Genomic DNA, 24,996 nt, shown 5'->3' on the forward strand with positions numbered 1-24,996 from the left:
CTGTGTACTTTTTAGATAATTTGTTTTCTTGCTTTTGTCCTTAAAAAACATAATAAATCATTAATTTTAGGGATGCACCGATACCATTTTTAAGGACCGAATACGAGCACCAATACTTTTTTCTAGTACTTGCTCTGGTTATTTGAGAGAAAACAGGCATTGTATTAATAAATTAAAATAAGGTATAGTAATGTGACCCCACCCCCAAACGGCTCCGGTTACCGCCCTGTAAAGCGTGTCCGACAGATGTTCATGATTTGTGAGATCAGAGATCAGTACAACTGTATCCCTTTATTTCTGGAAACTGGTTTGAACACCTACACAGTAAAAAAAGAAGTGTCAAATATGTAATAAATGAACTGTTTATTTGTTTTTCTGTTTTGTGACTTTACTAAATAAGTTTTCTTATTTTATGCTCTCTTTGTAATGCTCTCTTGCTCTTTCCTTTTAGATTAAGCTGCTGTGATATGACAGATGAAGGTTGTTCTGCTGTGACATCAGCTCTGAAATCAAACCCTTCACACCTGAGAGAACTGGACCTGAGCGGGAATAAACTAGGAGACTCTGGAGTGAAAAACCTCTGTGATCTACTGATGAATCCTCAATGCAAACTGGAAAAACTACAGTTAGTATCATTATACTGTACAGCAGTTACAGTGTATATTTACTCATACTTGAAATTAAAATGATCTGAACCATTGTCTTTTCTCTTTTTGTCTTCAGTCTGTATGAATGCAGTATTACAGAGGCTCAGTGTCTAAGTCTGACTTCAGCTCTCAAATCAAACCCATCACACCTGAGAGAACTGGACCTCAATAAGAATGAACTAAAAAACACAGGAGTGAATCACTTATGTGACATACTGAAGGATTCACATTGTAAACTGGAGGGAATGAGGTCAGCAACATTCACATACAAGCATAAAAAGTGTTTGGTTATTTAAATGAATCAGAATGAACCAGATGATTGTTCTCATTTCTCTCAATGTAGGTTAAGATACTGTGATATGACAGATGAAGGTTGCTCTGCTGTGACTTCAGCTCTGAAATCAAACCCATCACACCTGAGAGAACTGGACCTGAGTTTGAATGAACTGGGAGACTCTGGAGCTAAAAACCTCAGTGATCTACTGATGAACCCACAATGCAAGATGGAAAAATTACAGTTAGTAACATTATACTGTATAGCAGTTAATGTGTGATTAAAGTTTACTATTTAGTTTATTTTAAGACAAAACACTCAAGTCACATCATTTATAGTGCTGCATCTTCTGGCATTTCCTCATTTAAAGAAGGATTCAAAACTCCTGTTAGCTAATTATCTATTGGCTACGGATTGTTCAGTATGTCTGTGTATCAGTATAAAGAATATTAAACTCTGATGCATTTGAAACTTGGTGGCTGAAAATAGTTTCATATGCTGAAATCTGACACATTTGGTGTAAAACAAGACAGAAGTGACAAGTCTAAATAATATTGTAACTGATGCATTTAACTCATGAACTTAACATGCATCTGAGTCAATGTCTTTTCTCTTTCTGTCTTCAGTCTGTATGAATGCAGTATTACAGAGAAACAGTTTCGAATCCTGACTTCGGCTCTGAAATCAAACCCATCTCACCTGAGAGAACTGGACCTCAGTGGAAATCAAATAAGAAACACAGGAGTTAATCACTTATGTGATGTACTGAAGGATTCACACTGCAAACTGGAGAAATTGAGGTGAGGAACATCATAATGCTTAAAAAACTTTATATTATATTACAATTATTCATTATGATTTTTGTGATTTATATTTTTTTTTTTTGACTCTTTCTAGTCTAAATAACTGCGGCATTACAGATGTTTCTTCTTTAACTAAGTCTTTGGCAAAAACAAAAGCACTGCAGTTTTTAAAAGAGCTTGATCTGAAAAACAATACTATCGGAGACTCAAAGAAGCTCAGAGATGTGATAAGAGACTCAAACTGTACACTGAAGTGAGTAAATTTATCTTTGTGGTATTAAAGAGAGCTTCCTTTACCTTTTATACCTCCACAAATGTATGTATATGGATAGCTTTATTGCAAGAGTTTGTGTCAGAACAATGTTCAAAACCTTTTATTTTTCCTCGACGAGCAACACGTCATATTACTTTATACTTAGCCTACTTTACTTTCAGTTATTTACTAACACCAACACAAACAGTGTTTAAACTAGAGGGCAAATTACTTTTAAGTTCATTAAAATGTTTTTATTTTGATTCAGAAAAACATTTGTATTTGCTCCTTGTCATCAGTCACATAAACCGTAAGGTCATCAGCATCATGTGTTTCTCCTGTACTGTCATTTACTCAAAATGAGTCACAGGCTCTTCTGTAGTCACACAAGCATGGAAACCTAATTCATGTTTTAAATTGATTATATGTAAAACCTGAATACTGTTTTAGAAATATGTGTGCAAAATGAAGCTAGTAACTATTACTAACCACTGTGAATTTCATCTTAGTTTAATGTGTTACACTTCATTTTACTTTTTGAATTGAAATATAGTAACTAATTTGCAATTCTTTACAGACAACACTGATTATTTTCTCCTCTTATTCCTACTTACAGATTAGATGGTGAATTGACTGCAATGGGAGCTGCTTCAAAGCACACTGGTGGACTGTTTACATCCTTGTTTAAATAAGACCAAATTATCAGGTGAGGATAAGAGCCTCACTATAGTACTTTATCTTTGAGGATATATGAATATGTGTGATGATGTGACATCTGTAAACAGAATCTAAAATGTTCATTAAATATTGAAAAATGAACACACACACATACACAAACAAATTCTAATCAGTGTTTATAACAGTTTTAACACTTTAAGAACAGCACTGTGTCAGAATGGGGATTTTTGTATTTTTCTTACATGCATTCATTTGCACAAAACCGCAGCTATTTCTAATTTTAATGGATTCATTAATGTATAAATGCATACAGGTTATAAGAGGTTCAGCAGTGAAGGGAAGAGAGTCAGAGCAGAGAGGATTCTGGGTTTCAGTATAAACCCTTGGTAACACTTTAGAATCATGAGTTACCAAAGACTTCAATCATAATGATATATGTTGATAATCATAATTTTGATTTAACACTCAGATATAAATGTACATTAACATATGCATATTTTTAAATATAAACTTTAAACCATAATTTGTACCAAATTGCATTTTATATATTTTTTGCGTTATTTAAACCCATGTCCCAGTCAACAGCTCTTTAAAACTAGTTTTTTAAATGATTTCTGCTTTTATCATACCATCCTTATTTGTCTTTGACTCAAACTGTTTTACTCTCAATCTACGCTTGTGTGTTTTGTACATAATGTATCAAAATCATGTAGTTAAATTTAAAACAATTTTTTTTCTGTGAGCATAAGAGAAATTTGATCACATGAAAATTTGATCTCAGTTCAGCTGTACTTGATATTGATTTGACAGCTTCAATACAAGTTTGAACTAAGGACTGAATCATGTGTCATGTGTCTGTGTATCACTTAAGTTCTTAATGTAGGAACACCACATTGATAATCATAAACACATTAGCATAAGGATATCAAATCTCGTATAAGTTTTATTGATACAGGATACAATGCTGCACCTCAAACTGCATCACTCTGCTAATATAATGTAAAATGTTTCTGCAGTTTCTCAAGCTCACCACACCATGAGAAGTTTGTTTATGACCATCAGCCGGACAAAGAGATGGTGGAATGAAAAACCAATTGGATGGAGGAGATTTAGATCCTCTTTATAGAATATGATGTAGATGCTTAAAACAGCTCTGTATATATTAGCCTATTCCCTGTATCTTCCATTCCTTTTTGACTTCTGTTTGATGTTAAATATCATTGTATTGTGGAAGAAAAAAAAATATTTTTCTTAAACTTTGTGTGCATTTACTCATATGCTTATAAAACATTGTGCTAATGAAACATGTGATATTTGTTTCACATGAAACCGCTTCATGTGGAACTGTTTTGACGTCAGAAATAGAAAGAACTTAATATGGTATGGAGAACATTTTTGACTAGTTGACTATGTGAGAAAAGACACAGCTGCTAAGAAATGTAAACCTTAGAGGCTAAGGAGAGATATAAAACCTTATTTGTCACACACTCTGCAGCAGCTTGTGTCTCTGTATGATTTTCTGACCTTTCTTTCAAGAAATAAAACTTTTTCCAAGTCAATTGAACCAATTTGCCTCTTATGCAGTGAGAGTCGTTTTAATTGCCACCACAGTATGATTTTTTTTCTTTTCTGAAAGAGAGAGAAAGTGAAAGAGAGAATACAAATACACATTCTTTATTGCTGTGAATGTAGCTATTAGAAAAGCAAACTAACATATTTAGATTCATAAAGATATTTAGCCTATATTGAATATTCAAATTTGTATATGTAGCGAAAAGGGGAAATATTAATAATTATTCATACCTCAATATGATTTATTAATTATGATTAATTATAAATATGTAAATCTGTTAATCAGATTTACTGGATATAGCTACATTAATCTTAATATTACAATCAATTAACCTGTTGTCCAGGGGACACTTAGTGTTGATTGTTTAATAATTCTAAGAAATGTTCATTTCCAGGTTATGGAAAAATAACATTCTTATCGCACCGTGCTACTTAGAGCATAGGTTCAGGTCTATATCACTTAAGAGGCAATTCATTAGCAGATGGAGTCAGAACCAAACATGTATCGTGCACAATCTTTATTAACTAACTCACAAACACATAACTAAACTAACAAACACATAACATACAACAAAGGTCACACACACATACGAACTGTAGGTAAGAATGAGTAATGATAGGGTTGAACCGGAAGAGGTACTGTTACTAGAGCTATAGGAAATGTCAAAGACAATCTGGAAAGGACTCATCAGTTTCTTTTAGCAATAGCAAGGTAAGTCTTACAAATCAATACTAAATCGCTGTTTAGCATTAAAATGTACGATACTTGCAATGTGCCCTTAGGCTGAGGAGCGTCGGATCTGCAGGTTGAGGATAAATCTTGAGGTTATCATCTGAAGTTGTTGCCAGTCTGTTGGGTGATGAGCACATGGCTGGGTGTTGTAGGCCGGGGGCCTACCAGCCTTGCGGGCCGGGCCTAGAGAAGCCGGCCGCAAGGAGACCTGTTCGGTTGTCCAGAAGCAAGGAAGAAGAGAGGGAGTGGCATGGTTCGCTGGCTTTTAACCTCTGGTCAAAGTCCAACCTCTTAGGAATGATGGGGGCCAATGAAGATGTTGTATTTCCGGGTGACAGCCACATTCCTCAGCGCAATAAACTTGTAACTGAGGACTTCCCGGGGGACGGGGACAGACCCCAGAGTGAGCTTAAAACTATTGGTTAACTAACCAATAATTGTGTCTGATTTGCCTCAGTCATTACATATATTTATGTATTTATGCTTTTTATTCTTATCATTATTTACAGTGGTTTCTTAGAGCTGTGGCATTTCTTCTTCTTTCTTTTTTTTCTATATTTATATATAGATGAATGTTACATGTTAAATGGGGCAGAAGAAATATTAATAAAAATGTGTATATATATGTATTATATATATATAAACATCTTTTATGTAAAATATTGTATTCAGGACAGTACTAAATAAAAAAGACAAAGTGTTGTGTTTTTCACTTGTGTTTTTCACATTTTCTGCAAGTGGTTCACATACTTTTTCTTGCAACTGTATATCTACTCGTCAAGCTAACCATGGCAGCCAAGGTCACTGGTGTCACTTAAAACATTTACTTTTCTTCTTCAATAGAGAATAATGATGAATCATCTCTTGACTCCTAGTCTTCATTCATCATATCTGGTCCTTGAATCTTTAACTGTAAATTCCCCTACAGTTATCTGCAATCCAGTCCTTCAGGAGAGAAGACACACACGTGATCAGTGTGGGAAGAGTTTCTCACATGCAAACACTCTTAAATTACATCTGCATTCTCACTCTGGAGAAAGACAGTTTAGCTGTGATGTGGTAAATCATGTTTTTCAACATCATCCTTGAAGGACTGTCTGAACATTTATTTAAAGGAGAGGCCTCACATGTGTTCTTCATGTAGAAAGAGTTTTTCATGAATGGATAGTTTTAAAATTGAAATTTGATAACCAGTTTTAAAAACAAAACACAGAGACAGTGCAGTTCTAACATTTTTTTTTTTTTAAATTTTATAGTGAAAAAGAAAAAATTCTGAGTATAAAGTATAGTAGATTTTTAGTTCATATTCTGGATATTTTTACCCAACATTAATTTTATTCAGTTAGCATGTAGAATATTTCATTTCAATTCACATTTATTTGTATACTGCTTTTTACAATACATACTGTATCATTTCAAAGCGGCTTAACTGAAAATGCATGTTTCTACATTACAATTTAGAGTAATCACTTATCAAAGGTGAATGTGTCCAAGTAATGTTTTTCAGAAGTTTAACATATACAAATCACACAGTTAGCTAATAATGTATTAATTTAAGGTAGAAACAATGATTTAATTGAAGTAATAAATACATGTAAACAAATGATAAGAAAACTTAGTATAGGTGCATAGGAAGCAGGAAGGCTATCCTAGAGTTAAGGAACCAAATGTGAAAATGCTCTCCCTCCTTTAGTGGACTTAGATATCCTAGGTACAACCAGAAGCCCAGAGTTTTGTTATATGATCATATTTTTTTGACCTAGTAAGAACTATAGCATCCTGGACTAATTGTAGCTTGTTTATTGAGGATGCAAGACAGCTATCTAGTAATGCATTACAGTAATCTAGTCGAGACGTCATGAAAACTAACTTTTCTGCATCAGAAACAGATGATAACATGTTCCGTAGCTTAGCAATGTTTTTAAGGTGCAAGAAGGCCATTTTTGTAACATGAAATATGATTTTTGAAGTTGCTATCTAATATAACATATATAATTTTAGAGGATGAAATTAAAGCACATCCCTCACAAATTGTATTCTAAGAGATTCTGTGTAGAGATTTTTGGTCCAATAATTAATACCCCAGTCTTATCTGAATTTAATAGAAGAAAATTACAGTTTATCCAATATTTTACATCTTTAACACGTGCTGTCAACTTGGATAATTTAGATATTTCATCTGGTCATAAGATCACCTACATAACAGCAAACTAATGAATTTTTACTCTTGGGTGAACTATAGCATTTTGCATACTGCCCATATGATGGAAAATCGAAAATTTATCATGTCTATTTATTTTCTTGTTTCAAAGGTGGCTTTTCTGATAATAAGTGTTATCTCAGGGTCTATTATTTTCTAAACAGAATATGATACATTTTACACAGATTTCATTTAAGACGTGCTCTGAATTAGGAATAGAGGATTAAATTCATATCATACAAGGTATACTTTCATTCAACCATTTAATAGTTATAATATTTAAATAAACTGTGAGTGTTCTAAAGCATAACTGATCACATGTCAGATGTGTAGACATGATGTAAAATTTTTGCAGCTGAACGATGTTTGATAAGTCTGTTTAGAATTGTTTTGGAACACTCCGATGCAGTTTTAAGGCTGGAATACACTACACGATTTTTGCCCCGATTTTCCCCCTGATTTACAGTCTAAACAAGTTGATGCTAGTTGACAAAAGTCAGAGCCAGTCTGCAGATTTGAGCCGACAGATTCCATGGAAAATCACGTAGTATATGATGGTCATAGACTTGCGGCCCCCTTTAAATCGCGCGCTCTCCGCCCCCGGAGCTCACGCTTGCCTTAAACAGTGCATAAACAAAGTTTACACAGCTAATATAACCCTCAAAATGGATCTTTACAAAGTGTTCGTCATGCATGCTGCATGCATACATCGGATCATGTGAGTATAGTATTTATTTGGATGTTTACATTTGATTCTGAATGAATTTGAGGCTGTGATCCGTGGCTAACAGCTAATGCTACACTGTTGGAGAGATTTATAAAGAATGAAGTTGTGCTTATGAATTATACAGACTGCAAGTGTTTAATAATGAAAATAATGACGGCTCTTGTCTCCGTGAATACAGTAATAAACGATGGTAACTTTAACCACATTTAACAGTACATTAGCAACATGCTAACGAAAGATTTAGAAAGACAGTTTACAAATATCACTAAAAATATCATGTTATCATGGATCATGTCAGTTATTATTGCTCCATCTGCCATTTTTCGCTATTGTTCTTGCTTGCTTACCTAGTCTGATGGTTCAGCTGTGCACATCCAGACGTTAATACTGGCTGCCCTTGTGTAATGCCTTGATCATGAGCTGGCATATGCAAATATTGGGGTCATACATATTAATGATCCCGACTGTTACGTAATAGTCTGTGTTATGTTGAGATTCGCCTGTTCTTCGGAGGTCTTTTAAACAAATGAGATTTATATAAGAAGGAGGAAACAATGGAGTTTGAGACTCACTGTATGTCATTTCCATGTAATGAACTCTTGTTATTTAACTATGCCAATATAAATTCAATTTTTAATTCTAGGGCACCTTTAAGTGACTCACTCAATCAAAAAGCGAATCGCTGCCGCCTACTGGCGGTTTCAATATTTAACATAATTTCTTTCTTTTTAGAATCACTCAGTTATGTTAGAATTTGATAAATGATTATACACAAATTTCATAAAGTTATGAAGTATAGAATAGAATAGAATAGAATAGAATAGAATAGAATAGAATATCTGATTCAGTGCCGACTGGCATACACACACACATATAACAAAAAATAAAAATAAATAACAATAAATAGCTAATAATTTGCAAAATAGTAGTCACATTATATATTAAAAGTATATTAAAAGTATATTGAACCTTAAAATGTTATTTCATGCTCACAGCAGAATAGAATATAATTAAGTCTTGTCCCCATTCAGAGTCCTTACAGCCCATGGATAAAAACTGTTTTTTAATCTGTTTGTCTTACTTTTAAGACTCCTGTCACTCCAAGAACTTGAAAGTAGAGACCCGCTCTACCTCATCGCCGTTAATCTGGAGTGGGACTAAACATTCCTTTTCCTCCTAAAATCGATGACCATTTCCTTGGTTTTCTTGGTGTTCAACTCAAGGTTGTTATTGCTACACTACACCACTCGGACAGTGCCTGGACCTCTTCCCTGTACTTTGACTCATCTCCTCCTGTTATTAGACCAACCACTGTTGTGTCGTCTGCGAATTTAATAATGGTGTTGGAGGAGTGGATGGGAGCGCAGTCGTAGGTGTACGATAGATAGATAGATAGATAGATAGATAGATAAGAAATAAATTATCCAATAATGCTGTTAACAGATTATTATTTTGATTTAATTAAAAAATAAAATAAAATAACAGGCAGCATACCGACGTTCAACCCCCCCAATGTTGAAACCAAATCTACGCCCTTGGGTGTGTGTACACCTTTAAATGCTCGTGCTCCCCTCCCCCAAGCTCGTCGCGCGACTCCATTAAACATTGGATAAATAATACTGAAGAAGTTCACACAGCTAATATAACTCTGAAAATGGATATTTACAAAGTGTTCATGATGCAGCATATCATATCTATTAAGAAGTTCAACATGTTTCATAAAAACATTTTCGTAAATATTTTATATAAAATATTGTTCATAAATCAATTTCATAAACCTAAACCTCTATAACTTTTTTTTAATTTAACAAGATTGACCAACAAAAAGTCTGTGCTCCCAAGCTTCAAATTTTTATCCCAGTTTTTTTATTTTATATACAGAATATATATATATATATATATATATATATATATATATATATATATATATTGTATTTGTATTTGTAAGTGTGGATGAAGTCCGTTCTTCCACACCAGCCCAGTAATCTTTAGTATTGCCAGTTGACAGAATTTTATTAGTGCTTTCACTTTCACAAGTAGTCAATTTAATGCTTTTGGCTTTTTGTTTAGTTATTTTAATCTTCTCTTGTATTGTTATGTTTTGGCATATTGTAAATACACAAATAAGAACTTAATTTTTATTTTGTTTGAAGAGTTCATTAAAGCAATAGCCAGCTACTGGAGATACAGCAGTAGATGCAGAGATTCTCCTGCTTAAAGTTTGCTGAAATAGTGACATCTGCGGTTTCTCAAGCTCACCACTAGAGGTCGAATATGTAATAAATGAATGCTTTCTTCGTTTTTCCGAAAACAAATTATCCAAAGGTACACGGACCACGGACCAAAAACATTGAACGTGTTTCAAATACATCTGAATTCTCTTAGTGGGCAAGACTGCACGTAAGTTTTAATAATTCCTTGATTACAGTTATTTGGTGAAACAGTAGTAATGTGATATATGTAAGCTGTAATTTAAATTCGAAGTTAGAGTAAGCCTATTTTTATTCAGGTTCTGCTAGAGGTAATTTAAAGGCCACAAATATTAAAACATGAAAAAAGTTAGGGTACTGAAAACAAATAATACGTTTCTGAATGTTTTTCTTTCCTCCATTTTCTCTTTTTCATTTCAGGCGGTTTGTGATTATGCAAAACCGAAAGCATTTTTAAATCAGACCGTTAGATTTCAAGGTGAATGTGCATTAATGTATTTAGTTTTTGTCAAAGAAACATGTAAGGAAAATCAGCAGTGACTAGAATAGAATATTTTCACATAGTAGCCTAATTCATTATAATTCTAGTATGTGAACATTATTAACCTCAATTATTCCTCAGTTATTTTTTAGAAAATAATAGAAAGCTAGATTGTGAACTTGAAGCAATGATCAAGTGACACATGAAAAGAACTATAATTTATTCAGGTAATTATCCAGTTGAGCAAAATCATGTAAACTGCAAAGTAATAAAGGGTTTAGTGAGTGTTTATAATGTTTATTCCCTGCATTGCAATTTACTTATGTGTAGGTTTTGAGGATTGAAAGCCAAACTGAGTGATATATATTCGGCTAACTCAACATTAGTGATTTTTCCTTTTTGAATACCTGTATCACAGTTATCTTGGTAACATACTGTCATCTCCAGATCTCTTTTGACTTTACGAGGCTGAATCCAGCTTCTTATTCGAGCTTCTTATTGACGCTATCCGGTCCACTAAAAGACGCACGCTTCCGGGTTTGTAGCTTCTTATTCACGCTCAGTTTAGGGACAGTGCGGTTTTTCTGTTTTCTGCTTTTTGTGTCTTTTTCAGAATTAAAGGAAAATAAACTTTTGAAATGCAAATACCTGATATATCAGCGAAAATATGCTGCAAAAATGTAAAGCACTTAAAATATAATTATAGTATTCTTTGTTTATTGAAAAACCGCACTGTCCCTAAACTGAGCGTGAATAAGAAGCTACAAACGCGGAAGCGTCGCGTCTTTTAAGGTGGACCGGATAGCGTCAATAAGAAGCTGCGAATAAGAAGCTGGATTCAGCCTCGTTTTGACTTTGCTTTGCTGCAGTATGTCAGAGGCATGTGGAAAAGTCTCTCCCTCTGAGACGAGTCTCTCAGAGAAACAGAGGTAAGACTGCTTTTATAGACAATGTCTAAGTTAATAACTAAGTAATGCACTGAGGTTTTTCAATGGCTGTACATGTTTGGAGACTATTTTTTTTTTTTTTTTTTTTTGTCTCTTTTCTCAGCTTTTCATTCACTTTTTTGTCTCTTTTCTCAGCCTTTCATTCACTGCACATAGTTCAAGTACACTCAGTATAATAAAACTTGTTACTATATTAGTTTGTTTTTAGTATTTTAGACGATAGTGATACACATCTGGATGCACTTTTGCAACATTTTTAAACCACATGTTTTTCAGTGAAGTGGAAATTGCTCTGGAAATTTTATGGTTTGCCCATCCGTCCTTTGTTTCAGCTTTGATCAGTTATTAGGATGAAGTCTCAGACCAAGACATATTTTGTGTTAAACTCTATAAACCACTTGCAATTCTAAATCTCTTCACATGAGATTAAAGTAGGTGATGTGGGTGACAGGGGAAAATCTTGAAACCCAAGTCTAGAATAAATTCTGTTTAGAAGAATCTATGGAAGACAAAGATAAACACTCAGGAAGGATGTAGACAGGAAACTTGTCAAATAGTGGAATGCAGGAAATAGCTGGTGTGCCTTTTTTTCCTTGCTCTACTTGTACAGATGACAAAGGGGCCATTTATATTGTGGCAGAACAAAAAGTAACAAAATATGATTTTGTGGAGGGGTAAATATGCATTTCCTTCAGCCTGAGGCTTGTTTATTTAACTTTTGGTGTGAAAGGACCTTAACATTTGCCAAAAATAGAACTTTTTTTGTTGTTATTATAAAACAAACAAGGCAAGCCCAGCCCAGTTAGAAAAGGTAATGCAAAACTAATGTAATGCATTACTTTTCATAAAAAGTAACTAACAGAATTAGTTACTTTTTTTAGGGAGTAACGCAATATTATAATGCATTACTTTTAAAAGTAACTTTCCCCAACACTGGTTATAAAAAGGTCAAATGAACAGCTATACTACTTTTAATTACCAAATTATTATCAAAGTATCTCCTGTAATGAAGTGTTTTTCCCTCTCTGCTCTGTGTTATTAGGGAGAGATCAGGCTTACATGTGTCCAGCTCTGTGTCTGTGAAGAGTGACTGTTCAAAAGATAATCCACCGGACTTAGGTGAGAAAACACCATCATCTGCCAAAAGGTATATCATTATTCTTTATAGCCCTGCATTAGCAAATTTCTCCACTGTGGTGTATTTGATATAACTTGACTAAGTAAAACAATTAATCTAAGATTGATGACATGATTCCTGGTAAACTGCTTCTCTCTAATGAACTTCAGAGCTTCTTTCTATTAATACAATAACACAGGTAGACTAGGTAGGCATAAATTCACCATGGAAAGACACCAGGCAACCAAACACACACACACACACACACACACACACACACACACACACACACACGTATATATATAAAATAAAATAAGAGTCCTAGTTTTTATTTAAAGGGATAATTCACCCAAAAGTGAAAATTGTCATCATTTACTACATCATTTAGTCATTTGTTCATCATATAAAGTTCAAAATGTAAAAATTGAACTCAAAATTGAACTCAAAATCCCCTTTAACAATGTGATCTTAAACAACTAATCCTTTCTTTTAACCTTTGTTAAAAAATTAGGTTTCTCTTATATTTTTCATGAAAATGTAGTATTTTATTTAATTAAATTTTATTTCATTTATTAATAGCATTCAGTATGAATCATTAGATTCAGATTTCCAGACTCACAGGAATCACAAGAATTTCAAAGGCAATCTCCTGTGGATCTTCCAGGTAGGAAAAACACATTTTCTTGAATGTTTATATTAATAACATAAAAAAACAATAGGTTATTGAACAAAGTATCCTCTCAAAAATACTCAATAGAAATTTATTTTGTAATTCCTTAAAGGGATAGTTCACCCAAAAATGAAAATTACCCCATGATACTTTTATGTATTTCGGGGAAGATTTCGTAAATCCGACAGCTATGAATTGCCGTGCAAACTCATCGCGCGACAAAACATATTCACTTCTAGGGCTGCAAGATTAATTGTAATTGAATCGAAATCGCGATTTGGCTTAGTGCGATTATGACATAGCAAAGGCTGTGATTTTTAATTATATAAATATGTACACAGCGTGTTAGTGAAGAGCTGCTCTGTGATAAGTAGTAAATGACACTCCATCTGAAAGCACTGCATTAGAAAAAGCAACACACGTCAAATATACAAACTTTCCAAACAAGCTTTTGTGAACTTCTTTTCTAACAAAAGACAACATTTGATGTGTTTTTACTCCAAACTCACTTCATAACGTCAGTTGAGTGTTTGAAATAGCATTTTGATTATCATTGGATTATAAATATACTTTATTATTACGGAAATACCCGAGAAGGCTTGAAGAAAACATATAGACCATGTATTGTTGTAGTCGTCTGTTTATTTTATTCATGTTTAATCAATCAAAGCGTTTCTACCTTTTTTTTATTCAGTCACAGCGATAGCATGATGCCCTCCCCAATGGGTTCCTGGAACAGCGCTTGTTATATTGCGTATATTTGGAGTATCTGTCCATGTCTGTATGAAACAGACATGTTTAGCGCCAAGTAAAGCTCACTCAATCCTATTCAGGGTAAAAATAGGAAAAATTATTCTTCTCTCTAAAGAACTTTGAGGGAAACATATAATCAATATGTTTTTATCCAGCGTACTTAAGTGTACAGGATTTTTTTTCCACAGTGGATGCATAAGAGGCTCATATTAAATACATGGACTCCATTTTTGATTTTGCATACCTCCTGACAAAAATATAGAAATTATTGATCATAATAATATAATATTTGATAATAAATCCTTAGACCTTTCTAATGATTTATAGACATACTGCTTGCATGTTAACAGGTAACCCCACATTTTGTCATACAAGTTTTAAATATTATTTTCTAATTATTATAGTTATATTTATAATTAAATACTAATGCTAAATACTTTAATAATGAAAGTTATTACAACAGTAATATTTCTTATTTGATTTAATATTTTTATTTAGCAATAATGATAATAATAATGATAAAAATAAATAGTCAAAATAATATATTAGCACAAAGTTTCGGGCCAAATTGTGCAGCCCTACAAACAAGCAAAACAAGCCTGGTATTTTTTATAAAAAAAAAATTCCATATGTTTTATAAAATCACATTTTAAATCGCAAATCGCAATTTTAACCAGAAAAATCGCAATTAGATTTTTTTCTCCAAAACGTACAGCCCTATTCACTTCCACATATTTTACGATCGGAATATATCATAAAATTCATGATAGGATATAGTTAACAAGTTTGTGAATATTTTGAATAAAAAATTTAAAAACAATATAAACGCGATACCTACATGTCTGTCAGCTACATGACTGTTACAATCACAGAAGAGGACAGCGACACAGGAATAATGGTAATATATTTTATTGAAACAACCAGGATGGCAGACAGAGTGCAGGTGAGTGAATGCAAGTATAAACGTTGACTGATATGGATGATGAACTGACACTTGGCTTGTTTTGCAGGAAAGGCAGATCGATGGCAGACTTGAGACTGAGCAGACACAGTTGAACTAACGGAGGACGAGGAGAACCCAAGGAGATGAGGGATCACGCTGGAGACAGGTGAGTATCTTCGAAGGAGTCCTTGAGGTAAGCATGGTGGCATAGAAGGTGTCATGCAGGTTTGGGTCGAGTATATCATTCCTGGGGACTAGACAGAGCCGTAGATCACTGACAAGCCACGCAATATCGCGTTCATATCGCAGATGAATTGCCTTTCATAATGAACGCGATATTGCATGGCTTGTCAGTGATCTACGGCTCTGTCTATTAAATGCCACTCCATTTGAAAGCAGGTGATGGCGATTTAGCGGTAATCAGGGAGCCGGCTTTACTGACGAAATGTGCGTGACAATCTCATGCGATATATCGGTCAGCCCTACTGGGGACCCATGAGCGTTCCTCGGGACCGTAGCCCTCCCAATCCACGAGGTACTCCAGGTGACCACCAGGGCGCCGGGAGTCCAAGATGTCACGTACCAGGTAAGCAGCTCCGTCATCCACGATGAGAGGAGGGAGGGTTCCTCGGTTTCGCCAGGCTCTGTGGGAAGAGAGACAGAAGGATGGTGAGGTTTTAATAGTGACACGTGGAAAGTAGGGTGAATTTTTACTCGGATGGCAGTTGTAGCTGGTAGGTGACGGGATTGATCTGTCAGATGATGGTAAAGGGACCAATGAACATGGGACTCAGCTTCCTACAGGGCAGGCGCATCCTGATGTCCCTTGTTGACAGCCAGACCTTCTATCCCGGCTGGTAGTTAGGGGCGGCGGAGCGTCGAAAGTCAGTTGTCATTCTGCACCAGCTCCAACGGGCCGTTGGAGCTGATGGTGCGCGGAGTACCAGACTCTCTCGCTCTCTCGGAACCAGTAGTCGACCGCTGGTACATCCGAGGGTTCACCAGTCCAGGGAAACAGTGGGGGTTGGTAGCCGAGTACGCGCTGGAACGGGGTGAGTCCGGTGGTAGGCTGACGTAACAAATTCTGGCCGTACTCAGCCCAACCCAGGAACTGGTTCCAAGAGTCCTGGTGGCCATGACAGGCTGGAGAGGCTTACGGTCACACCTAGGAGTTTGAAGAACGCCTTCCAGACCCTGGAGATAAACTGTGGTCCTTGGTCTGATTCAATATCCTCAGGAATTCCATAGTATCTGAAAATACAGTTAAACATTAATTCTGCAGTCTCCATAGCCGTAGGCAATCCTCTTAGAGGGAACAGATGACATGATTTGGAAAATCTGTCCACAACCACAAGTATGCAGGTACAATTGTCTGATACGGGGATATGGCGCATTCCTTGCATCCCTGCTAGTACCTCCTGACATCAGCTGCCATGTTTGGCCACCAGAAGCTTTGTTTAAGCAACGGGAGGGTTTAATTAACCCCAGGGTGGCCAGTGCCCAGCAAACCTGGGGGACAACCCGGCGGAGCGTTGGTGGAGGCATTGGACTCGGGAAGGGTCTCTTCAGACCAGACAATGGTATTTACAAAGATCTTTTCTGGCAGAATAGATTCAGGGACTTCAGAGTTATCATCAGGACCATGGATGCGAGAGAGAGCATCAGCCTTTACATTTTTGGATCCTGGAGGATATGTGATGGAGAAATTGAAACAGGTAAAGAACAGAGCCCATCTTGCCTGACGTGGGATTAGTCGCTTTGCATCACGAAGATATTCCGGGTTTTTATGATCGGTTAAGACCACAAACGGATGTTTGGCTCCTTCGAGCCAATGCCTCCACTCCTCGAGGGTGAGCTCCCTATTCCCCTAGGCAAAAGAAAAATCAGGGTGTACCAGGAGGGAAGCAGTGGTGAAGGCTTCCTTGAGTGTCTCGAAGGCTTGGGTGGCAGCTGGAGTCCAGAACAGAGATTTGGGCTTACTGCGTAGGAGATTAGTAAGTGGAGTGGAGATGATACTGAATGAACCTTGAATGAAGCGTCGATAAAAGTTGGCAAATGTGAGGAATCTCTGAAGTTCTTTTACTGTTGTGGGAATGGGCCAGTCCTTGATTGCGGAGACCTTCCTCTCGTCTATCCGGATGCCACTGCACTTGATGTAGTAGCCAAGGAACTGCACTAAGGGCTGGTGGAAGATACACTTTTCTGCTTTCAGGAACAGGTTGCACTCCTCAGGCGTTGCAGGACCTCCGTAATGTGGTGGAGATGGTCAGCCAGGGTCCGGGAGTAAATCAGGATGTCGTCAATGTATACTAAGACTGACTTGTGCAGGAACTCCCGGAGCACCTTATGGATGAAATCCTGTAATACAGAGGGGGCGTTGACAAGTTCGTATGTCATGACCAAGTATTCATACTGGCCAGTAGGGGTCACGAACGCAGTCTTCCATTTGTCCCCCTCACGTATCCGGATGAGGTTGTACACGCTTCGGAGGTCCAACTTGGTGAACACAGTGGCACCTCGGAGATGTTCCAGTGCAGAGGGGACGAGAGGAAGTGGGTATCGGAAATTTACTGTGATTTTATTGAGAGCTCTGTAATCTATGCAGGGCCGCAAGCCTCCGTCCTTCTTCACCACAAAGAAAGCTTGAAGCAGCAGGGGAAGTGTATGTAGCCTTGGGACAGAGCCTCTTTAACCCTCTGGAGTCTGAGGCTGATTTGGGGTTTGGAGAAGTTTTGACATGCCCTGACATTTGTGCTTTTTTCAGTTGTTCATAAACATATTAATGACACAAGTGTCATTACACTGTATTCAGCACAAACTAGGCTACCATAATATGTGAGGAACATGTATGTACATGTTTGTATTTTTGAAGGAATAATGTTTATGCGTGGTTATTGAAAAAACAAAAAACTTAAGTCACTGAAATAAGGCCAAAAAAAGTATATTAAATCTGTGTTCACAAGACTTCTGGGTATTGGAGGTTGTAGACTAGAGTTTTTGCTTCAGAATTATGTAAAATTATGCTGCCTACTCCTTCATATAAAACAATATATTGATTTAGTTTTTGTAAGACACTTTTTGTCAAGAAACACAGTATGCGTGGAGGTGTGAATCATCATGAATAATGGGTCATTTACACCTGAGAAGAAAAAGAATCACATAATAATGACCTGAAATGACTTTCATATTAATGAGGCCTTTCAGTCAGGTAGGCTGTGAAAAAAACCCTCTGTAATCATGTCTCAGCTCATCATAAACAGCAATACTGTGAAATATTATTACAATTTAAATGTATTTCTGTGATGCAAAGTGTCTGAACAATTATGTTACCTCTATGGCATTTCATATAGGCTTTTAGCTTAAAAGCATGCACATTTGGAGAAATATTGATGGATTCTTATATATTTATGTCAATTTTCTATACTGAGGAGTAATATTTATTCAATATTTGTCATCACTATGAGTGCTGGATACTGTGTTTTCAATTCATACTTGCAGCCGGAGGGCGCTCTGTACACCTTTAGGCCACAAATTCATATAAAGAAGAAAAGGAACCAGGAACTAACGGCATGTCTTCTAGAGATCGCTAACCATGGCTTTAACATCCAAATAAACACTTTTCAAGACAATAAATACACGATTGAGACAATGCATACAAGTATTGCCTCTGAATTTGCCTCTGAATAGCGCTGGCTCCGTGGGCGTGGCCGCATTAGCGGATAATGAGCTGAATCACGGACTTCTGACATGGCTCTCTTTTCATACAGATTACATAAAAACAGAATGTTTGTTTTCGATTTGACTTGCACGATTTAAAACCTGACATTTCAATGTTTCTTTAGACATAAGTGTCATTTTTTTTGTCATTAGTATTCATAAGTTACAGTTCATTTTCTGAGAACTATCAGATTGGACTTCATTCAGAGGGAGACGAGAGATCACGCATCATGTTAGTTTTCTTTATTTTACAAAAAGCACAACATTGTGTTTTTACTCTGAGTGTACACAAATAAAAGATGACATTCTATAGTTTCAATTGATATATTACTTATGTCTCTATGACAAGAAATGACAGAGTATTTTAAGTCTGTTTTGCTGCAATGTGAAAAAAATCCTGCAAAATGCGCCGGCGCGTTTTCAGACCTCAGGGAGTTAATGTAATCCTCCATGGCCTTCTCCTTCGGGATAGAAAGTGAGTAGATTTTACCTTTGGGTACTGGCTCACCGGGAAGCAGATCAATGGCGCAGTCCCATGGCCGGTGTGGAGGCAGCATGGAGGCTTTCTTGGGGCAGAAGACGTCGCTGAAGTGGGAGTAACATTTAGGAAAATCCACGGAGCGGTTTTCTAGGGGACTTTCAATGGAAGTAGCACAGACTGGAAATTCTTTCGGGACGTGGAGAACTTGGAACAGGAAATTCAGGAAAACAGTCCAGGAAACACTTGTTTCCAGTCCAGGAAACAACCACTTAAGGATCTCCCCAGTCTTCCACGAGATGACTGGGTTGTGCTGCTCCAGCCATGGGCGCCCTAAGATCACGTCAGCGGTGGATTCCTCCAGAACCAGCGGATGGAGTTGCTCAATGTGGAGGATGCCGACTTGGAGTTGAATGGGGCCGATGCTGTAGTGCACTTGTCGTAGTGGTTTCCCAGTTACCGATGTGGCTCTGATAAGTCGACGGCGCAGCAGGTTTTCCAAAGACTTCTTTAAAGACTTCTGGCGTGTCTGTGACAATGACTTGTCTCCAAGGAATTAAAACTTTGTTTTAAAATAACAGTCGCCTTAAACTCACGCTGATGTTACTTTTATAACATCTCATGAGTTCTGATAAATGCAATTTCTACTTCTGAAGTGCTTCTTTTTATAAAGAACACTGATTTCTCACACAACGCAGTGAAGCAGCCCCTGTATAGAGTGAATTATTGATTCTCGAGCCATCAATATCAACCAATTCAGCACCACTGCCATGGACAGCACCTAGTAACGTTGCACTTAAGAAGATATACCTTAAGCATCCTCCTAAGGGATAGTTCAGGGAACACGCCTAGAAATGGTATATCTTCAGTTAAGGTCTATCTTTACAGTCTTCGTAGCACGCTAAGAGACAACGTTATCAGGAATTCCAGCCCTGGCTTTTCCAAGCTTTATAATGGCAATGAATAGAGGATGAGATTTTGAAGCCTCAAAAAGTGCATCCATCCATCATAAAAGATATCCACACAGCTCTGGGGGGGTTAATAAAGGCCTTCTGAAGCTAAGCAATGTGTTTGTGTAGGAAAAATATCCATATTTAAAACTTTAAAAACTAAAATAACTAGCTTCCGGCAGATGGTCGTATGCATGCCGACTTAAAAGAGTAGCCCCTAATGCGATATAGGAGTAACGTAAGCTTTGACGCCTTTTGCTGTTCATACAAATAGAAATCCTCCAACATATCTCTTTAAAAATTATTATTTTAGACTTCTAATTAGTGACAGTGTAACGAGGCGGGACTCAAGGTAAGATTCATCTGCAGGCTTTTCATTAAACAAGAGTTCGTACTAAGACAGGCAGGGGTCAAACAGTGGCAAACAGGTGTGGCAGAGAGCAGGCAGAATCGTGGTCAGGATACAGGCAATGGGTCAGGGCTGGCAGATAACAATCACAAATCCAGGAAACAATAAAGAGTCCAAAGCGCAGGCAGCAGAGTATCGTACACGGGAACAAACAGGATCAGAAACAGGCAGGCAGACAGACAGGGTAAATAATGCTTAGAATTTCTACACAGTAAACAAGACCTCGCAATGTGTGTGTGTGAGTGAGAGCCCTTTATAGTCCAGATAATGAGCTTCAGCTGTATGTGGCAATTGGATGATTGGTGGAGTGAATGCAGGTGATAGGCAAGGAGGATGCTGGGAAGTGTAGTCCGGATCTGACTGGATTTCGTGACAGACAGGTGTTTTGTTTTGCTATCTCCTCTAAGCTTCCGTAATCGCCATTAGTCATGCATCGGGTCAGAGTTCACTCTTTCGCCATAAATCGATGCGCTGTCTGTTCAGGACCTAGTTATTTTAGGTTTTAGTTTTAAATATGGCTATTTTTCTTAAACAAACGCATCGATTTGCTTCAGAAGGCCTTTTTTTAACCCCCCGGAGTTCGTGTGGATATCTTTTATGGTGGATGGTTGCACTTTTTTGGGCTTCAGTCATGGGGTAATTTTCATTTTTGGGTGAACTAACCCTTTAAGAGTCCCAAAAATAAAAATGAAACTTAAGTAAATATGTATTTTTTCACTTGTTAAAAATGACAGCTGATTAATATGTTTGTCTTTTGGCTAGATTTTTTTATATACATTTTTAATTGACTGAATAAATAGTTTTGACCAAATAATAGTGTAAGATTTGGTTACATTTTGTTATTCTGTTTTTTTTTCTTTTTCTTGCTTTGTTTTTAGGATCTTGAGAGCAAAATAATCAAGTTTCTGAAGAATGAGCTGGGAATCTTTAAAAAAATATTACAAAAAGACAACACACAATATTTTGTGAAGGACTTTAATGAGAATAGATGCAGTATCAAAGAAGCAGCTCTTGATCTCACACTACACTACCTGAGAGAGATTGAATCAAGATGAAGCTGCTGATACTTCTAGAAGGTAAGAGACTCATTAACATCTGTCAGATTGTCATTTTTAAATGTAGGAGAGAAAATTAATATTAAAAATTATCTGTATTTTTATTTGGATGTTTAGATGAGCTGGCCTTCATTCATCAGCTTAAATGCAACCTGAAGAATAAGTATCAATGTGTGTTTGAAGGAATTGCAAAGCATGGTGACTCCACTCTTCTGAATAACATCTACACAGATCTTTATATCACTCAGGGTGGTGGTGAACAGGTCAATACTGAACATGAGGTAAGACAGATTGAAGTGGCTTCCCGGCGTCATGACTCACAAGAGATACCAATTGAATCCAAAAGTTTGTTTGAAACACCTGGACAAGACAAGGAGATCAGAACCGTACTGACAAAAGGAGTTGCTGGCATTGGAAAATCTGTTTCTGTGCAAAAGTTTATTCTGGATTGGGCTGAAGGAAAAGAAAATCAAGATATCAGCTTCATATTTCCTCTTCCTTTTCGGGAGATAAACTTAAAGGAGAAAGAAACACGAAGCTTGATGAGCCTAATAAGTGAGTCTTTCCCAGAGACAAAAGGACTGAACCTTACAAGAAGGAATCAATTCAAAGTCCTGTTTATCCTTGATGGATTGGATGAATGTCGACTTCCTCTAAACTTTGATGGTAATGAGACGTGGCGTGATGTATCAGCACCAGCCTCTCTGGATGTTCTCCTAACGAATCTCATCAAGGGAAATCTGCTTCCTTCTGCTTTCATCTGGATCACTACCAGACCAGCAGCTGCCAGTAAGATTCCTCCTGACTGTATCGACCGGCTGACAGAGATAAGAGGATTCAATGATGCACAAAAGGAGGAATACTTTAGAAAAAGATTAACTGATAAGAAAATGGCCAATGAAATCATTGATCATGTTAAAAAATCACAGAGTCTCTTTATTCATGTGCCACATCCCAGTCTTCTGCTGGATTTCAGCCACTGTTCTCCAGAACATTTTGGAGGAGAAAAGAAATTATGTGAAAAACAATCAGACTGATGACGCCTCTAAAACACTGCAGGAATCAAACACTGAAGACACTCCCAAGACGCTGACACAAATGTACACACAATTTCTCCGCTTTCAGATCCAGCAGAGCCACCGAAAGTATGATGGAAAATACTCACCAGATGTTTCCTGGGATAAAGATGCCATCCTTTCACTGGGGAAACTGGCATTTCATCAGCTGGAAAGAAACAACCTGATCTTCTATGACACAGACCTGGAAGCCTGTGGTATTGACGTCTATAAGGCATCAGTGTATTCAGGCATGTGTACCCAGATCTTTAAGGAGGAAACAGGGATCATTCTTGGGAACCATGTACTGCTTTGTTCACTTGAGTATTCAAGAGTTTATTGCAGCCCTTTATGCACATCTGTTTCAAGACATCAATAAGAAAATTGCATTTGATCAAAAGTCTACAGAACAGGAAAACAAAAATGAAACCATGATTGATTTGCTCAAAACTGCAGTGGACAAGGCACTTGAGAGTGACAATGGACACCTGGACCTTTTCCTTCGCTTCCTCCTTCGGTCTGTCATTCCAGTCCAATCGGCGACTCTTACAAGGTCTGTTGACACAGCAAGACGACAATGACCTGAGCAAAAAGGAAATAGTTTGGTACATCAAGAAGAAATTTGAAGATAATCTGTCTCCAGAGAGATCCATCAATCTGTTCTACTGTCTGATTGGAACTGAATGATCAAACTCTAGTGAAAGAGATTCAGACCCACCTTAACAAAGGAAGTCTCTCATATGGTGACCTTTCACCTGCCCAATGGTCTGCTTTGGCCTTTGTATTGTTGACATCAGAGGAAGAGCTGGAGGAGTTCGAGCTTCGGAAATTCAAGAAATCAGACGAGTGTCTCATTAGACTATCGTCAGTCATCAAAACCTCCAAAAGAGCTCTGTAAGTCATTAAACAAAGTCAAGTTTTTTCCCTCATCTGGTAAACACAGTTATCTACATGGATAAGTAATAAAAGTTTTTCTTTATCTTGTTATTTTTTTCTTTAAAGAATGCAGTCCCGTATTATTAAAGTGTAAAACTAATATTTTATTGTATTTATATTAATATGTAGAAAATTCTGTTCTTCAGCAAAACAAACACTTAAGTTAGCAGAGAAAGAAGCATCACATTATTATACAACACATTGGTCCATAATTATTTCCACTCTACTAATGCAGTTTTCTTCAATATTTTATATAGAGGACATACACTCTTATAAATCTTAATGCTCAAATTATTAACGTCCAGATTCTACACCTTCAAGTCACGATAAAGTTAGCACTTTTCAAATGTACAACTTATTGTTATTAAAGCCATAAACCTTAATATTTTCATTCAGACATTCTTGTTTGTTTTATTTAGCAAGTTTGTAATAATACTAGTTTTTTATACGTGGGAAATATATTTAATATTTGTATTTAGCAAATGTATTACAGTATAATCAGTCTAATTCTGTTATGTAATTTATTCCCTTTGTAGACTAAATGATTGTAATTTAACAGACAAAAGCTGTTCAGCTCTGGCAACAGTTCTTGGATCAGATACCAATCTGAAAGAGCTGAACATGAACAATAATAATCTACAGGATTCAGGAGTGAAGCTGCTCTGCAGTGGACTGAAGAATATAAAGTGTAAATTGGAGATACTGAGGTAAGTTGTGTGACAACAGACAAAAAAATTAAGCTCAAGCAAAACTGAAAGTGATTTGTTTAAGATATGATTTCGAAAATGTATATATGGGATTGTATTTTTTGAAAGTACATTAAATAGACATGATAAATTTTCAATTTTTCCATTATATGAGCAGAATGCAAAATGCTTAAAGGGATAGTTCACCCAAAAGTGAAAATTCCGATTATCAACACTCATTCCAAATTAGTCGTTCCAAAACCCATACAGGGCTTGACAATAAGGACTGCCTGATGGCCCGGGCCCAGCATGGACGATGCTTGGGACAGTTGGCGGAATTGTCACTTTCCCAGTTGGGCCAGTGTTGCATCGTAGAGGTGTGCAATATATAGGCCTATATCGTCTATGTACGGTAATATCTAATTGTTGTTTTAATAATCTGACATTATCGAGTATGTCCCTCACTTTACAAAAAGGAAACAAAAACACACCCATAGTGCATGCATACATTCTGTGATGTAGTCTAGTAGGTTGATACGAGTGCGTGTGCGTATGTAGAGTGCATATTTTATCTAGTATATTAAAATGCATTTAGAATCCCCCCAAGAATTCAAGATAAGGGGCAAAAATGTCACAGTATGTCTTTTATATTTTTATCATTTAATATAGTTAACCAATATCACATGAAGAATGGACGTTTTT

General features: G+C 36.6%; 1 protein-coding gene and 1 pseudogene across 2 annotated transcripts in view; both read left to right on the forward strand.

Moving 5' to 3' along the window:
* Positions 1 to 4,223, forward strand: part of LOC125263538 (protein NLRC5-like) — a 45,823-nt gene extending 41,600 nt beyond the window's left edge. For both annotated transcript variants that reach the window (XM_048182550.1, XM_048182551.1), the window contains 7 exons: positions 452 to 625; positions 724 to 897; positions 991 to 1,164; positions 1,548 to 1,721; positions 1,819 to 1,977; positions 2,594 to 2,683; positions 3,672 to 4,223. In XM_048182550.1, the coding sequence (XP_048038507.1) occupies positions 452 to 625; positions 724 to 897; positions 991 to 1,164; positions 1,548 to 1,721; positions 1,819 to 1,977; positions 2,594 to 2,669 (931 nt within the window). In that variant the 3' untranslated portion in view covers positions 2,670 to 2,683; positions 3,672 to 4,223. The remainder of the gene's footprint in view (positions 1 to 451; positions 626 to 723; positions 898 to 990; positions 1,165 to 1,547; positions 1,722 to 1,818; positions 1,978 to 2,593; positions 2,684 to 3,671) is intronic.
* A 5,936-nt stretch (positions 4,224 to 10,159) lies between these two features.
* LOC125262641 overlaps positions 10,160 to 24,996 on the forward strand; it is a 29,758-nt pseudogene continuing 14,921 nt past the window's right edge.

Source organism: Megalobrama amblycephala, linkage group LG2, assembly GCF_018812025.1.
Source record: "Megalobrama amblycephala isolate DHTTF-2021 linkage group LG2, ASM1881202v1, whole genome shotgun sequence".
Classification (NCBI taxonomy): domain Eukaryota; kingdom Metazoa; phylum Chordata; class Actinopteri; order Cypriniformes; family Xenocyprididae; genus Megalobrama; species Megalobrama amblycephala.